The sequence below is a fragment of the Perognathus longimembris genome, chromosome 7 (assembly GCF_023159225.1).
Source record: "Perognathus longimembris pacificus isolate PPM17 chromosome 7, ASM2315922v1, whole genome shotgun sequence".
Lineage (NCBI taxonomy): Eukaryota > Metazoa > Chordata > Mammalia > Rodentia > Heteromyidae > Perognathus > Perognathus longimembris.
Genome location: NC_063167.1, coordinates 54,868,603 through 54,886,613, shown reverse-complemented (window position 1 = coordinate 54,886,613; position 18,011 = coordinate 54,868,603). Strand labels below are relative to the sequence as shown.

Here is an 18,011-nt window from a genome sequence, read left to right as displayed (position 1 = left end):
TGATCATTAACTTGCATGAGTGAATATTTGAGAATTTGCTACACCCAACTAAAACAGTAATTAAAAACAACTAGATAAATAGAAATTTCTTTCATAAATCAAAATCATTTATTTATTAGTTTATTAGAAAGCAAATATCCCTAATGTATATTAGATATTTGGCCCTTAGTACTACTTTGAATATTCAGATATGTATTAGTAATTAACTCTGCTCCCTTTGTGTTAGAGCTTTGTCATTTCAGTTATTGAAAGAAAAGGCTTTCAGAACAGCTTTTGGTGCCTTTCCACAGAGAATATATTATAAACCTGTTAAATAGTGTTATAAGTAGTAAAGGCTTACTATGATATATTACAAATGCACTGTTCATGTTGCAAATAGATAATAGGATAGGATCATATGTAATGACAGTGTGATGTTTGTTTTTTCAGTGCTAGGGATCAATCCCAGTTATGTGCTAGGTAGATTCACCACCACTGACTTAATTCCCAATCCTCATTGGCAATTCTAAATTGAGTTTTGATTTTAATATTCATTTTAATTATATAATTATGTTGAATAGCACATTTTTCCCCATGTCCTGTCATACCAAAATGTATGAATGACATAGTGGCTGGTGTATTTTTAAGGTTTTCTAACTGCATTAGTTTTTGAGTGAAGTATAGACTCATATGAGAATATTTGGGGTAAGTGTGTGCTTTGGCGTAGGGTTGCACATGTTTGAACAAGTGTTCATCTTATCAGGATTGAAATAAACAGTGTTGGAAGTAAGGAGATGGCCCTTTTTTAGCTCCAGGAAATAGAAAATGATGCTCCTTGGATAGTCCCCTAGAGGTATACATACCCACCTTTTTCTCTTCCTCATGTCTGTAAATCCGTTGAGTCACACTTCTAGTCCTAGGAACACTCTTTTAAAGTGGAGAATGTATGAGAACGGTCCAGTGAATAAAATAGAACCAATCACTCTAGACTAGTACATCCTTTGCTTCTAGTGGGAAGATTTAAATTCACATTTAAATAATTAGGGAACCTAATGTCTTAGTTACAGAAAGGAAGAGAAAAGCTACATTGTTACTATTATCGGTTGGGTTTCATTGCTACATTCCCATCTTGATGAACTTGACTTAGGTAAACTAGTGATCTACCACAAATAGTTCTAAAAGTATCATTGGAAAAGGAAAAAATCCACAGAGAATCTCTTCTCACATGTACATAAGTGTCTGTTTATAGACATGGAAAAATATAACTTCCTTCAGGCTCATGCTTTCTACTAATCCAAAACAGATTGAAGTAGTGTAACTAGGCTATTCAATCTGCTACCTAAATTCAAATAAGGCTAAGTCCTTCCCAATAAGAGTTAGGGTTATCATTCATCTTCAAACTGATATATGTATGTCAGAAAAGGTCTATGTTTTATGAAAGGAGTCAATATCTTTAGTTATAAAATTGAGCATTCTGGATTAACTTCCATTGTATTGTACCAATCTTATTTGGTGGCTAATTTGTGTATTGCATTAATTATCTCAGATTATAATTTCTGTTGATTGTTAGAGAATCTCAGATTTTTTTCCCCCACCACAACCACAGTTATGCTCTTGATATTTGGGAAAGCAAGTCTTTTTCTTGACTGAGTTGTCCTTTTATGTGACTTTCTTTATATTTTGCTAATTTAGTGTTCAATTTGTAGATAGGGGACTGTCCAACTTTCTTGAAAATGGCAAGAATTTCAACCATTATTTAAATCTTTTTTCTCATTACACATTTAGAAATCCATTATACTAGTATCACCCTACTTCACAGCTCACCTAGACAAGGTGCATTCTTTTCCATCTCCATTTGTTTTCTTTGTGCTTCATTTTTAATGATTCTGATCTTGTACTGTCTTCTGACATTTCTCTTCACACACAAAGCAATGTGAAATAAAACACATTGGATGGTATTAGCAACAGATTTTTGTGTGTGTGTGTGTGTGTGTGTGTGTGTGTGTGTGTGTGTGTGTCCATCCTAGGGCTTGAATTTAGGGCCTATAGGCTGTCCTTGAGTGTTTATGCTGTAGACTAACACACTACCACTTGAGCTACAGTTCCATTTCTGGCTTTTTGGTGTTTGGAGATAAGAATTTCCTGACCTAGCTAGCTTTGAACCATGATCCTCAGATGTCAGCTTCCTGAGTAGATGGGTTACAGCTATGAGCCACTAGTTCCTGGGTCATGTCATAGTTTTATCTTTGGAAAAGTCTACATGGAGCCAGTGCCTCGTTACTCAGGAGGCTGAAATTTGGAAGATTGTGATCTGAAGCCAGTGTAGACAAGAAGTTTATAAGCCCAAAACACTTGAATGTGGTGGCACATGCCTGTCATCCCAGCTGCTTTGAGATAGGATTGGGGTCCAGTTTGGCTCAAGCAAACAAGGAGACTTTGTCTCAGAAATTACCAGAGCAAAAAGAACCAGAGATATGGTACAGTACTTGCCTGGCAAGCACAAATCCCTGAGTTCAAACCCCAGTATTGCCACAAAAAGAAAAAAATACTCGTGGGACATTGATATTCTGTCTCTCTCTCCTTGGATGTTCTTGTGTGCCTTTACATCCCAGTTGACAGTATCTGTTTGAAGATCCCCATCCACTACATCTGTCCATCCTCTCTTTTGCTTTATGAGTCTGTTTTATGAATTACTTTTTCTCCTGGATATGTGACAGTTTCTTCCTTTTAGCATGCTTTAAAAAATTGAACAAGTTTTTGTGTGTGGTGTTGTTGCTAAATTTTTATGAATTTTGTCCTTGGTCTCTCTACCTCCCCTCCATCCTCCCTGTCCTTTGGTTTGTGGTGCTGGAGATGGAACCCATGCTCTCACATGTACTAGGGAGGGTCTCTATTGAGCTACATCTCCAATGCCATAGATAGGTTGTTGTCATCCATGCATAGATTAGAACTCTGAGAAATTCTAGGACACTCCTGTACAGATATTTTTCAGCTTTCTTTATTTGTTCCTGTGTGTTTTTTTCTTTACAACCCTTTTCTCCAGGAATATAAAATCCAAATTCTTGCCACCAAAATATTCTGGAATTCTTATGTGTCTTTTCAACTCAGTAACACTAGTGGGCTCTGTGTGGATATCCCTCCTTATACCATAGCATGTAAACTGCCTCTAGGTAGTAAGGCCTAGCATAGTTAATAGAGTCATTTATTTTCATTTTCTCAGGGACCCGAAAATTAGCCAATATCTGAACACCATTGCTTCTTAGCATGTATCTGATTTTCAAATTGTTTAGGATGGGCAGATACTTCCTACGATATTTAACCCTTCATAGATAGAAGCATCACTACCCCTAAAGGTTTCATTGATGAATGAAATGTTACTATTTATTTGCAAGAATGATAGAATTCTTTTTAGTTAGCAACTAAAAAGTAGACTCATTTATTTCAAACTTCTAATTGTTTTGCACATTTTAAAAATATTTTAACTGGTGACTTCTCACCATAGATTCCTAAGCTACATTGTTATTTGATCACTGCAATTCTTAATTTTTCTTAGTCATAAAACCAAGAACATAAACTAATAATTAGCATTTAATGTATAATTGCATTTAATATTTTGTTTCTAATTTTCAAGAGGGAAATAACATAATTAGGATAAATTGATTGCCTTATTATATTCAAAGCTCATGAGACCTTGATGAGATTCAGAAATGAATATCACAAGCAGATCAAAATGTAGAGCAATGGACTCATAAATTATAGTACGAAATACAAAGCTGTATCACTGCTGTACAGAGAAAAAGAAATTGCTTCTAACTGGATTTTAGAGCAAGCTTCACTTGAAGGTACTGTTTGGGCTAGGTCTAGGAATGAATATGGAAAAATGGGAAGAATTTTACTGTTGTATTCTTTGTTCCTATTTTTAAGTTATAAATTATAACTATAAGGATTATTCCACTAAGAAGCCATATAAATAGTTTTGTATCTTATTACTGTATTTATTTGTGCAACTTTGACAGAATTATTTGTGAATACATTTTCTGTAACAAACAGTGATTTAAAACTATTACTGTCTCACAATTTCTATGAGCGAAGTATTCAGACATGGTTCAGTTGAGGCCTTTATACTATCTCACAGAGCCTCAGTCAGGTCCTAACCTTGACAGTCTTACCTGAGCCTCTGGGTCATCTTGTATACTTAGTTCTTTGTGCTTCTAGGATTTAGGCTCTAGAGACTGTGTGCCCTTTCCTTCTCATGGTCCACTCCACAGCATAGCTATTTGATTCTTTTTTTTTTTTCTGAACAATTACTTATTTATTGTCAAAGTGATGTACAAAGGGGTTACAGTTTAGCTATTTGATTCTTTAAGACCAATAAATCATTGTGGCTGCTTCTAGTTGTTTTTTTGTTTGTTTGTTTGTTTGTTTTTTGCCAGTCCTGGGCCATGGACTCAGGGCCTGAGCACTGTCCCTGGCATCTTTTGCTCAAGGCTAGCACTCTGCCACTTGAGTCACAGTGCCACTTCTGGCCATTTTCTGTATATGTGGTGCTGGGGAATCAAACCCAGGGCTTCAAGTATACGAGGCAAGCGCTCTTGCCACTAGGCCATATCCCCAGCCCCTGTGGCTGCTTCTAAAACATCTATATTCTTGACTTCTATCTTTGCTAAAGGCTCATCTGGTTAGACCAGCTCTTTCCTTTTAATCTTACCCAGTCTACCCCATTATACTATCATTTTCAAATAAGTTGCAAATCAACTGATTTAGAGACTTTAATTACATCCTTAAACTCTGCCCACTCCATAGGAGTGCTATCCAATCATACTCTCAGGTTCTGTCCACATTCAAGGAACAGATATTCTGTTTATTTGTTTTGTTTTTGTTGTCAGTCCTGGGGTGTGGACTCAGGGCCTGAGCACTGTCCCTGGCTTCTTTTTGTTCAAGGCTAGCACTCTACCACTTGAGCCACAGCGCCACTCCTGGCTTTTTTCTATATATGTGGTGCTGAGGAATCAAACCCAGGGTTTCATATATACGAGACGAGCACTTTACCACTAGGCCATATTCCCAGCCCAAGGAACAGATATTCTGTAGCATGTATGCATCGGAGAGTAGAAATTCTGATTGTGTGGATGTCTTGGAATTTTGCGTGCTGCAATCTGACTTATATTATTAATATAATTTGAAGACTATAGGTTACAGTTATATAATTATATAGCTTATATAAATGATATAGTTTAGAAATACTAATAAAATACCAGTAGATAAAAATAATTTTTAGAAATAATAACTAGAACCTTAGGAAACTATAATATTTTTGAAATATAGTATAACTGAGGTGTTCGTTATACTTTAAGAAAAGAATCTCTGAAATTTCAGAAATTTTCCATTTGTGTGATAAGTATGTACAATTTGGAAAATCCTTTTTCTTAAATTTTATTGTAAAGGTAATGTATTGAGGGGTTACAGTTACATAAATCAGGTAATAAGTACATTTCTTTTTGAACAGTGTCACTCTCTTCCTTTTTTTCTTCCATTTTTTCCCATCCCGACCCTCCTCTCCTCCCAGTTGTACAGTTCATTTCCAATATAGTGTCTAGTGAGTATCAATGCTGAATTGCTTCCCCTGCCCCTCCCAAATAAACATAGACAAGAGAAAGGCTACAAAAATCAAAAGCAGCAACAAAAGAGAATAAGCAAAAAGAACCTAAAATAGTACAATAAAAAGCCTCTTGTTTCCATTTTGTGGAGTTCATCTCAATAAACATTATTTCATATGATCAAATGTACATAACTATTGAGCCCTTGTGGTCCTTTCCTAAGAATATCTTCTTTTGTTCTCACCATCTAAATATTTAATGTGTTGTTTAATCATGTCCAAGTGTAATTATATTCTTTTACTGTCCATTGAGTTTACTTGTAGATTTATATAGGTACATTCTAATTATTACAAATAAGGGAAACCATGCAGCCTATGTTTCTTTCTCATATGGAATAATAGAAGACTTCAGATCTATCGCAAAAACAATACTTAGCAGGAAGGACTGTATTGGAGGAATGTCAATACCAAGCTTCAAACTCTTATTATGAAACTGTAGTTATAAAAACAGCTTGGTACTAGCACAAGAATAGGCCTGAGGACCAATGGAATGGAATAGAAGACACAGAAATGAACCCCTAGGCCTATAGCCACCTAACATTTTATAAGGGAGCCAAAAAACACAGAATGGAAGAAATGCAACCTCTTCAACAAATGATACTGGCAGAATTGGCTATACATGTGCAGACAACTGAGGCTAGATCCTTATATATCACCCTACCCCACAATCAATTCCAAATGGATCTAAGAGCTCGATGTCAGACCAGACCAGATACCCTGGAAATATTACAGGAAGGAAAAGGGAAAACACGAAGACTCCTTGACACAGGTTGAAACTTCTTAAGTAAAATGAAGAATTACAACAAATCTAAGACTGGATAAATGGGGATTGCATCAAACTGAAGAGTTTCTGCATGCCAAAGGACATAGCTAACAAGATAAATAGAAAGCCCACAGAATAGGAGAAAATCTTTACTAGCTATATACATCAGGAGAGGGCCGCATATATAAAATATACTTTGAGCTAAAAAAAATCAACCCCGCAGAAACAAATCCTCAAAGAAACAACAACCTAGTTAATAAGTGGGCTCTCTTTAAGAGAGACTTCTCCAAGGAATTTTGAAAATCTTGTTTCTCCTTTTTATATAAGTTCAATACTTAGATCTCTGCTCTCAAGTATTTTGAAGTTATATGGTAATATTCTCTTAGTAACATAAAAGGGGAAACAATACTGTTCACAATTGGAAGTGCAGTGTTGCTTAGCTACCTCTCCCTTTAATTTGAAATAGCAAGCATTTCAATAATAGGTAGCTCTTAAGCTTTTAAGTGTTTACTGATGACACATTGCAGTGTTTTATGTATGCTTTCCACCTTTGTATTGTAGCTGTTACTGTGAAAGGTTAAAGAAAGAGGAGTGTATTTAACAGCAGCCAGTAGAGTACCTTAACTACATAAAATCAATCATTTTGTGAGAAGCTTTAATGGACAGAAATGAAATTACAAGATATACTTTGATATGAACTTACCTCAAATACAGCTCTGCTACAAAATGCAATAATTATACCAATCTTTCACTTGATTGTAACTAAAATCATTGTGGAATGTTGAAAATATTACATATAGTTGTTTTAAAAATAACCATGTTGTTATATGACAACAATATTATTAAGCACATACTGAAAAAGCACGTTTTACATTAGATTGTCATCATTCTATTCATGCTATTTTTTGTTACAGTAACATGTCATGTACTAATAAACAGGATATTGTGGAATACCTCTCAATTTAGGAAAGAAGATATGAAGAGTCTCCTGGGTGGACTCTTAGGATGCATTTTTTTCTGGGTATATATCTTATTCTTCCAAAAATAAGGATAGTTCATTACCATTATATCTATACATATTTAAAGTACAGACAAATATGAAGAGATTAAAATACATTTACAATCCTACTTTCCCCAGAGAATCATTCTTTGAATATTGTTATAGAAATGCAGATCATATTTAGTTTGTGTCTTATTTATATTAAGTGATAAGCATCTTTCCAAATCATTAAAATAGTTTGAAAACATTTTAACAATTGTTTAATATATGGATGTGCAGTGCTTCTCTTATAATTTACGAGATTGTTTCCTGTTTTTATTATGTAGTTAACACAGACAAAATTCTTTGTGTAAAGCCTTTATCTGTAACACTATGATTTGTAATATAGATCCTAGAAATACTATAGATTCAGACAAAAAAAATGAACATTTTAAAGATGTATGGGCTGTGCATGGTGACACATTCCTGTAATCTCAGCTTCTTGGGAGGTAGAAATCAGGAGAATCAAAATCCAAGGCCAGTCCCAGAAAGAAGTGAAGTCTTTGTTTCAATAGTCTCTGTGTGGTGATATGTAACTATAATCCTAACTACATGGAAGGTCTGTGTAGAAGTATTTTATCTAAAGCTAGCCTCATTTAAAAACAAAACAAAACAAAACAAAAAACCCTATCTTAAAAACAAAAAACAAAAACTTGACTAGGGGGCAAGATTCAAGTGGTAGAACAACTCACTGGCAAGCATGAGGCCCTGAGTTGAAAATAGTACTACAATACATACATATACACACATACATACATACACACATACATACATACATACATACATACATACATACATACATACATACATACATACGTACGTACGTACCTGGACTTGTTAACAGATTGCTTATCTGAAAAGTTGACCATCCTACTTAACATTACTAGTTTAATTTTAAAAGAAGAAGAGATAGGAAACATCTTGTATTATTAAAAGAGGCTTTCAGAACGGAGTCATAGCTCATGTGGTAGAGCACCAGCCATGATTGACAAGCTGAGCAGAGCATGAACCCCTGATTTCAAGCCTGAGTATCAACAAAAGAATAGAAAAGAGTTTTTCAAGTATAAATTAGCCATTTGTAATTACTATTTGGGGAATTTTTCTTTTATTATTTATGGATAAATCTTTGTATCTTTGGAGGATGCTTCCATCTACTGAGTTTTATCTTCGTCTCCTTCATACTTTTTTCTATTCATTTGCCTTTTAATTTTACAGATCTTTAGAAAACATTTTGAAAATTTGCTACACACACACACACACACACACACACACACACACACACACACACACACATGTTCTAGTGCCTCTCTATTCTGTTTCCATTCCATGAGTTTTTGAGGTAGTTTCCCAAAGACTATAAAGATTTCATCTCCCACATGTGTGGAAATATAACAATGAAACCTATGTTTTACCCTTGTTATCCTCATATAACTAATGTAAGCTAATAATAATAAAGCTTTTACCATTCAAAAAAATAAAGAAGGGCTGGGAATATGGCCTAGTGGCTAGAGTGCCTGCCTCGTATTCATGAGGCCCTGGGTTCAATTCCCCAGCACCACATATACAGAAAATGGCCAGAAGTGGCGCTGTGGCTCAAGTGGCAGAGTGCTAGCTAGCCTTGAGCAAAAAAGAAGCCAGGGACAGTGCTCAGGCCCTGAGTCCAAGCCCCAGGACTGGCAAAAAAAAACAAAAAACAGAAAAACCCCAAAAAACAAAAAAATAAAGAAAATCTGCCTTATTTTCATTTACTCTGCATAGGCTAATAAATCTCTATCAGTTCCCCTTATCTCCTTTCTATATTTACATTTAATTCTAAATCATGTGAGGTGTATTTTGGTGTTTATAGTGTTGAGTTAGGTACAAAACTAAGTTTTTTTGGGTGTTAATCCATTGTTAGTGTGCCAGAAATACTGCTCCCTTGTCCACTGATTTGTGATACTGCTTTTATGCTGTGTAAATTCTCAGGGACTGGGCTGATTGCCCACTTCCTATTCTGTTTTATTCATGTTTCTATTCTTGCACTGAAACCACATTGCTATTTAGCATTTTATATCTTATGTTTTTATTCCTGTTTACCCCTCTCTGTAGAGTAATACAGATTATTTACCTGGCATCTTGTACGATGGTATTCTTAGTAGTTTTTATTTTAATTGTTGTTATGAGTGATTTTTTTTCCATTTGTAGACTTATACTGCCATAATTGAAGGCTATTTATATTTTTTAAATACCCCAAATCAGAGTTTTTAAATTCTCAATAATTATTAGAGTTGATTTTTTATTTAAATATCTGCAAACGAAAATTTACTTCTGCCTAAGAATGATCTCAGTTGGCCATAGATTCCAGAGTAACATTAACTAATAATATTAATAATGGATCTTCTTGTCACAGAAAAGGTAAAGTTATGATTAAGGAAAAACAGTGGACAATGGTTGTAGAAAACTTTCAGTTTTTAATAGAATGTTAAATAGATAGCTTTCTATTAAAACTAAAGTCATAGGTGAGACCAAGTGTTCCTCAGTTATCTGAGATTAGATTAAATACTTTGCAAATTTATCATAGATCAGTACATGAAGATTTTGGGAGCATTTTTTCCAGCAGAGGGCAATATGTGATTATTACTAATTAGTAACTACAAAAGGAAAAAATGGCGACTTCAGATCTAGGCTGTAGTTGGGAGAAGGAAGCCTTGGTGAATATGTCTCTAGATCCATCCATCCCCCTCCCTCCACATCTACACACACTTCATTTCCTTGAGAGCAGTTGTGGCAGCTGGGGTCTCCTTATGAGAAGAACCAGAGTTCCTGGTGAAGCACACTGCAGATGCCTTCAAGGAGGAGGGAAGAAGAGATCATTGGTGAAGTCCACTTCCACAGAGCAGCACAGGAAGCCTTTTATCTGAATGACTTCTGAGTTCAGTGGCAGGTACTGTTTAAGTGAGACATTTGGCAGTGCAGGTCCTTACTTTCTGGACTTCTGACAGTAAATTAGGAAGGTGTGAGGGGCTCATCTTGACAGACCTCCCATCCTAATGAATTTCCTCTTGTGCTGTTTGTATTTATACTATCCTTGTAGAAACTGGAGACAATGAGTGTGTGAATAAGAATGTTTCTCTATTTTATTATGATCTGAAGAATTAAGGAGTTTTATTTCCATATTGTTACCCCAATGGACATACTCCATAGATATTAATGTCTGACAAAACATTCCAAAGCTTGATGACTTAAAACCTCGATAATTTTTTTTTCTTATAATTCTGCAGTTTAGGGTTACATTAGCTGCATAGTTCCCTGTTCTCAGTTGGCTTTCGAGTTTGTAGTGGACTGTGTCGGTGAGACAGTCTTGTTGGGAGTTAGCTGGGTATTGGGTGGGAGAATCTCAGTTCTTCTCTTTCCCTTTCCTCCAGAAGCTTAGGCTTTTTTCATCGTGGCAATTGAGAACTGAGAGAGAGAAGCAAGCAAGCCCCCTTGAAACTATACTTGGAACTGGGATGTTACTAGAGTTACATTCTATTTTGACCAAAAGAACAAAACAAGTTTATGGTCCACCTGATCTAGAGAGCAGAGAGACAGATTCATTCTGTCTCTGTTTCTCTGTCTCCTTCTGTCAGTATGTCTCTCTCTGTCTCTGTCTCTGTCTCTCTCTGTGTCTCCTCTGTCTTTGTCTCTCTCTCTCTCTCTCGCTCTCTCTGTCTCTCTCATATGGAGCAAATGCTCTGCCATTGAACTGCATTCTCTTGATGTGAGCTGCTGCTATAAAGCCATATTGTAAATGGGGTGGACTCAAGGATGTATGGAGATTGGGGCTATTGGAGATTGCTATCTACCAAAGTCAGGTGAATGAAAGACTCAAATGTGTGCTTGTACTGTTGTATTTTTTTAATAATTGTGTTTAGTTTTTCTCTTACAAAATGATGTCATTCAGCTTCTTTTTTATTTCTTCCTGTTATTTTTGCATCTTATGTTCTTTTTCTCCTATGCCATTATTTTATCTTTGGTTGCTTATACATTGTTATTCTAATCCCTGCCAGATATTAATTTAAATTGTATTTTGGTTCCTTATTTAATTTATTCAGATATATATTCTCTGCTTTACCAAGGTATAATTTTTCTCTCAGGAGTGAGAGTGTATGTGCCACATTGCCACTTAGGCCTGGTCTGGGGACACTGTGATAACAGGTGAACTGCATGGCAACCTTGGTTCTTAACACGCACTGTTTGCAAGGTAGTTCCTGTATCTGCAGAGATTTTCATGTAGACATTGAAACTCCAGAAGATTCAGTGAACCATTTTCAACCAGTGCCTCTCTACCTTTGTACTATGTTGTTTACTGGGAATTGCATGTAAGTGGAAATATGAAGAGGTGTTCACTGGGGAGGCTGGAATGAATTATACAGCTCTGGTCTGGTAAACTCATCCTTCTACTATATAAACACTGAATCTCTTAAACAGCAGGCAGAATAGGGGAGCAAACTAAAATCCCTTTCTCAGCCGCAGAATTATTGTTTCCCAGAGCAAAGTAATCATTTGCATGGTATGTTAGCAATTAGAACACTGAGTCCAGTATTAACTTGGTTTTAGGCCTGCTGTAAATGCCTTGAGATAGTGAAACTATATGTGATTTATCATCAGAGGTTAATTTAGTTTGGATAGGTGTGCTGTCATTTTTCTCTATACTCTTGAATGGGCTGCTGTAAAAAGATGGGAGAACCTGCGCTAGCTAGGTGAGTCTATTCAGATTCCTTCAAAAGCTGAGTTCAAAGAACAGTTAATGAATGGATTTTCCTATTTTTCTTAGTCAAAAGATGTAATGAATACACAGTAAAAACATAGCAACTAGCTGGGTGCAGTGGCTCACACCTCTAATTTAGCTACTTGAGTGTAGCTTTAGGTCAGTCCAGATAAAATAGTTCATGAGAGTCTTTGTCAACCATTAGCTGGCTGTAGAGGTGTGTTCTTGTTATCCCAACTACATGAGAGGCTGAGATTGGGACTATTGTGATTCCAAGCCAGCATGGGCAAAAAATGCTTCAAAAAACTATCTCAGAAGAAGCTGGGCATTGTGGTACATGCCTGTCATCTCAGCTATGGAAGAAAGTATAAAATGGGAGTATTGTAGTTCAGGTATGTGCCCACGTAAAAGTAGGACTCTATCTCAAAATAACCAGTGCAAAATGAGCTGGAGGTATAAACTCAGTGGTAGAACACCTTCTTAGAAAATGCAAGGCCCTGAGTTTAAACTTCAGATTTGGGAACCAACAACAGCATACAACAACTGCAAATAGCAGTATTTATAAAGCTAAGATAGCTGCTTTTGTTAAATTGTGTAATATTGATATAATGTGAATTAGAATACCATTCTATTTGTAACTTTTGTAGCTTCACCTATTTCTTAGTCCTCTGTCACCACTCTCAAAGTTTGCTCTTGAGGAACTACAGCATTAGCACTCTGTTTCTTTTTGTTCTTCTCCTGGGCCTCTGTGATATAGGTGAGGGATACATGCAAGCTTTTGGAATGGCTGTCAGGGCTAGTTGTGGAATCGTTGGAGAAATAATGGTTACTTCTGCATATACTATTTTTTCCCCTTAGTTGTCTTATCTCTGGCAAGATTCAGTGGTAAAATTATAACCTCAGAGAATCTCTCTCATTTGAATAACTAGAATTTCTATTGCTGGAGATGTATAATTTGCTGTTAACTACTTGATTATTATTTCTGTGCCCACATGATACAATTTACTTGTCATTCACCATTTGTGTGTATATGTGTGTGTGTGTGTGTGAGAGAGAGAGAGAGAGAGAGAGAGAGAGAGAAAGATAATACTGGAGTTTGAACTTGAGTCCTACTCTTGCTAAGCAGGCACTTCTGCCATGAGCAACTCTTCCATCCCTGATAATTGTAGGTTATTTTTAAGATAGGGTTGTGCTTCCAACCTGACACACATGTAGGTGTGATCTGCGTATGTTAGCCTTTCCAGTACCTAGGATAATAAGCCTGCACCACCATGTCTAGCTCTTTTTTGAAAAGGTTTCTGGTGAATTTTCTGCCAGGGTTTGTCACAAACCAAATCCCCAACAACCTCAGTCTGTGAAGTATCTAGGATTACAGGTGTGATGTGCTAGCAGTGTTCACCAGCACATGTTCACTTTTTAGACATGGCTTGGTTTAAAAATGTTCTTGACATCTTTTAGCACTGAGGTTCACTCATTTGTGTTTATTGAATAGGTGTCTGTAACTTGTTCTCCTTTTTAAGAGTTTGCCTCGGTGCTGATCATTGACAATTATTAATTTTCCTAATATAGTCTTGTGTGTGTGTGTATTTTGTGAGTGTCTGTGTATATTTTCAAATGCCATGTAAATCAAAGATTCCACTTAGGGTAAATCAGTCTTGTCTCCATAACCATGTCAGTGCTCCTAAGTTCTCAGAGGGTGCTGCTGTTTATATAGGGGTGTCTACTGTAATAGATAATAGGAATCTTTTCCCATTTTGTGCAAAGTCACTTTTCATGTTCAGCTTTCCAGTCCTTTCATGTGACTTGCTAGTTGACTTATGGAAATAAACAGGTCACAAGCAGAGCAGTAATCACTCATGCTGAGTTCACATGCTTATCTTCCTTTTTTTGGTACCTGCTTGTAATATTTATATTACCTGTTTGTAACTATGCTTTATACTAATTCTAGACTTGTCTCCTAAGTTTAATTAAGATTTGTTGCAATGTTGTGCAAAGTGACTTCTGAGAACTCTATGGAGTAATTTGAGAACTGCTGACCTTAATGTTTTGTAAGGAATTAGAGGTCAAATACATCATCATCATCATCATCAATATGATCAAGTTCCCTCTCAGGTACTTTTTCTTCTAACGCTGGATATGGAACTCAGAGCTTTGTGCTTGAGAGGCTAGCGTTTTACCACAGAGCTTCACCCCAATACCCATAACAGAATTTTGGTGCTTTTTGTTTCTTTCTAAAAAGATTTTGCTATGTTGCTCAGGCTGCTTTCATACTAGCTATCCTTCTGCCTTAGCCTCATCATGAAGACTAGCGGCATGTCAAGTGGTAGAGGGACAAATGTAAGTGAAAAAAGCTAAGCTAGAGCAAGAGCCCTGAGATCACCAAGCCCCCAAACTGGCATAAAATATGTACCACCACTTCTTTTGATTTGGTATTTGTTCATTGTTGGGTAGCTTCCTGAAAGCAGTGTACAAGACTGAGAATAGGCAAGGGATGAAGATGGAATATAATTGCTGTAGACAATTGTTCTGTTTTTATTAGTATTTGATTAAAAGCTCCTAAGACTCTACTATTAGAATCAAATCATGATATTGAAGCCATTTTCTCCCCTTTTAGTGTGAATTGATGAAAGTTGATTCATGTATTATTGCAAGAGGACTCATAAGAGATAATTATTATGAGCTTCTGTAGTGAAGCTATTAAGGTGACATGTCATGGGAGGATTGTCCTTGCTGGGAAAGGAACACTCAAGACACATAGTTGTGTGTTGTTGGGTAGGGACTAGAGAAGGGATATGGTATAGACTCAGATGGACTTGGATCATAGGAAGTTTACATGGGGTTAAACAATAAAGGCAACAGAATTATTAATAGGAGTAACAAAATTACAGATCAGGTATTATGAGAATTCAAAGAAAATCTAGAGGAGTTGGTATCATTTGAGTTGCTTACTTTTAAGGAAACACAACATTCATGAGAAGGAACATTCTATGTCATAGGGGAAGCATAATATTGATAAGGGCACTGTTCCCCAAATGAGTGGTTGCTAAATACCTGAATGAATGACTAGACTTTGCTTGACAGGGACTTGTACCACGTGAGCCACTAAGCCACCTTATTTTTTGCTTTCGTTATTCAGAAAGTATCTCCAGTTTTTGCCCACGGTTATTCTTAGTTTGCAGTCCTTCTACTTATGACCTCCTACATAGCTATGATGAAAGGCATAATCACCACTCTGGCTTGTTTGTTGAGATGAGGTTCTTGTTAACTTTTTGTCCAGCTGGCCTAAAATTATAGTCTTTCCAATTTTTGCCTGCCAGGTAATTCCCAATTATAAGTATAAACTACCATGTCTTGCCTGTTGTTGATTATTTACCTTTTGTTAAATTGACAGTGTTATCTTGTGTTTTTCAGAAACCAAAGCTGAAAGATTGGCATCCTCCTGGGGGCTTCATCCTGGGACTCTGGGCCCTCATTATCATGGTTTTCTTCAAAACTTATGGAATCAAGCATATGAAGTTCATTTTTTAGACTCAGTAATGTATGAAGAAGAATGAAAGACTGCAAACTTGGATAAAATAATGCTGTTGTATGTTTTAAAAAATACATTGCTCCTATGTAAACTGGAAAAAGTGTAAGGAGAATTAAATTTTAATGAATTATTGGCACTGTAACTTAAAGAAAAATTATCATTGCAACTGCTTATTTGCCACTATATTTATAATTTGTGTTGTTGTGTTATAAAAACTAGTGTGACAAACAGATCAGAATATAATGACACATTTTAAAAAATAACAGTTCCCTATGATCTTACCCACTGTATTTGGAAAATAAAAATTGTGAAGATGTTAAATTCTCACTAAAGGAGGTAACTTCTGAACCAGTGCCAATGACTCATGCCTGTAATTCTAGCTTCTCAGGAGGCTGAGGGTCTGAGAATCTCAGTTCAAAGCCAGCCCTGGCAGGAAAGTCTGTGAGATTCTTATGTGTAATAAACTACTCAAAAAAAAAAAAAAAAGCTAGAAGTAGAGCTCAGGTTCAAGTGGTAGAATGCCTTGGACAGATAGCTCAGAGACAGTGCCCAGGCCTGGAGTGTAAGCCCCCGGACCAGCAAAACAATGAAAAGAAAAGAAAAAAGAAGAAAAGAAAACTACGAAGAGGTAACTTCAGAATGAGAGAAAGGGAAGGAAGGGTGATGATGAAAGGAGTGATACTGATCAAGATGTACTGTATTCATCAACTACTTTGTTGAATAGCTGCTCCTTTGTACAACTACTTAAAGAGAATAAAAATAGATAAAAGTTAATTTTTATTGTGTGTATATCCTAAAGTTTTAATTTATGAACATATTTTTTCTAAATAGAGATCATATAGAATATGCTGTTTCATAACCTTTTTTTCCATGATGATGTATTATCAGCCTTATTCTGTCTTTGGATATTCTTCAAGTATGCATGGTGACACAGGCATGGAATTGTGCCCCTGTAACCCAGCTGTTCAAAAGACCCAGGTAGCTCAGGGATCTAAGACCAAATGAGCCACAAAAGAAAAGAAAACAAAGAAAACAAAAGAATAGAAACATGTTGCATTCATTGCATGAATGTTTAGTTGCTTATTTGACAATCTAATATTGTTGGACCATTCCCTTTTGTTCTTTTTTTTTCAAATATTTATTATCAAACTGATGTACAGAGAGGTTACAGTTTCATACGTTAGGCATTGGATACATTACTTGTACTGTTTGTTACCTCATCCCTCATACCCCCCTCCCCCCTCCCCCTTTCCCTTTCCCCCCATGAGTTGTTCAGTTCACTTAGACCAAACAGTTTTGCAAGTATTGCTTTTGTAGTTGTTTTTCTTTTTTTACCCAGTGTCTCTCAATTTTGGTATTCCCTTTCAATTTCCTAGTTCTAATACCGGTATACATGGTTTCCAATATACTCAGATAAGATTACAGAGATAGTGTAGGTACAACCACAGGAAGGTGATACAAGAACATCATCAATAATAGAAGCTACAGATACACATGGGACGTTGAAAGTAGTTACAACTGTGATATAACAATCGTTTCCATAACATGGAGTTCCTTTGTCCCATGCTGTCAATCACTCATGGTATTCTTCAGCTTTCATTAGAAGGTGAAAAATTGCTTTCTTATTCTGTGATATGGATATTTGTTTTCAGTTTATCTGGGAAAACTTAGATCTCTGAGAGTGTCATGTAACTGACCAAAAGAAATACATTGTATTAGTTTCCATGCCCTGGTATTTTGTGATCTGGAAATGGCTACCCTTCTTCAGTTTCCATCTTGAAAGAGACAGCTAGTAAGGACTGTATTTCTTTTAAGTAACTCTTGTCCACTGGCTGGGGTGACAATTTCCTTAAGGACAGCTCATAAAGTGGATGACCTGCATGGGAAATACACATTTTTGGTCCTACTTTGTCTATCCTGATAATTACATAAGGCAGTAAACCTTGCTTCTGGTCTTTGGTAAGAAACAAGAGCCCAAGTACTGACATGGATTTTCTTTAGCCTGCCAGTCTTCTTCACTTCGAAGTCTTGGTGCTTAGTCCCAGATAGTTTTTCTTTGCCCTTATTTGCCATGTAGTTACAAGCAAAATTGTCATATATCCCTTTAGGCAAAGGATTGACTTGTTACCTTTCTCACTACAGCAAATGATGTTGAACTTTGGGATAGGTCTGAGTCTTCTCTTCATTGGTGTACTATATAAATAAGGAAGGAAACTTTAGTTACATAGAAAACCATCTTTTTGAACATGGAAAGGTAGGGAAACAAATAAGTTTGAGTAACTTGACCATGGCAGTTCTAAGAGACAAAAGTTGGGC

General features: G+C 36.2%; 1 protein-coding gene across 2 annotated transcripts in view; it reads left to right on the top strand.

The window, feature by feature from the left end:
• Pigk (phosphatidylinositol glycan anchor biosynthesis class K) overlaps positions 1–15,947 on the top strand; it is a 97,738-nt gene extending 81,791 nt beyond the window's left edge. For both annotated transcript variants that reach the window (XM_048351611.1, XM_048351610.1), the window contains exon 11: positions 15,578–15,947. In XM_048351611.1, the coding sequence (XP_048207568.1) occupies positions 15,578–15,694 (117 nt within the window). In that variant the 3' untranslated portion in view covers positions 15,695–15,947. The remainder of the gene's footprint in view (positions 1–15,577) is intronic.
• The last annotated feature ends 2,064 nt before the right edge of the window (positions 15,948–18,011 follow it).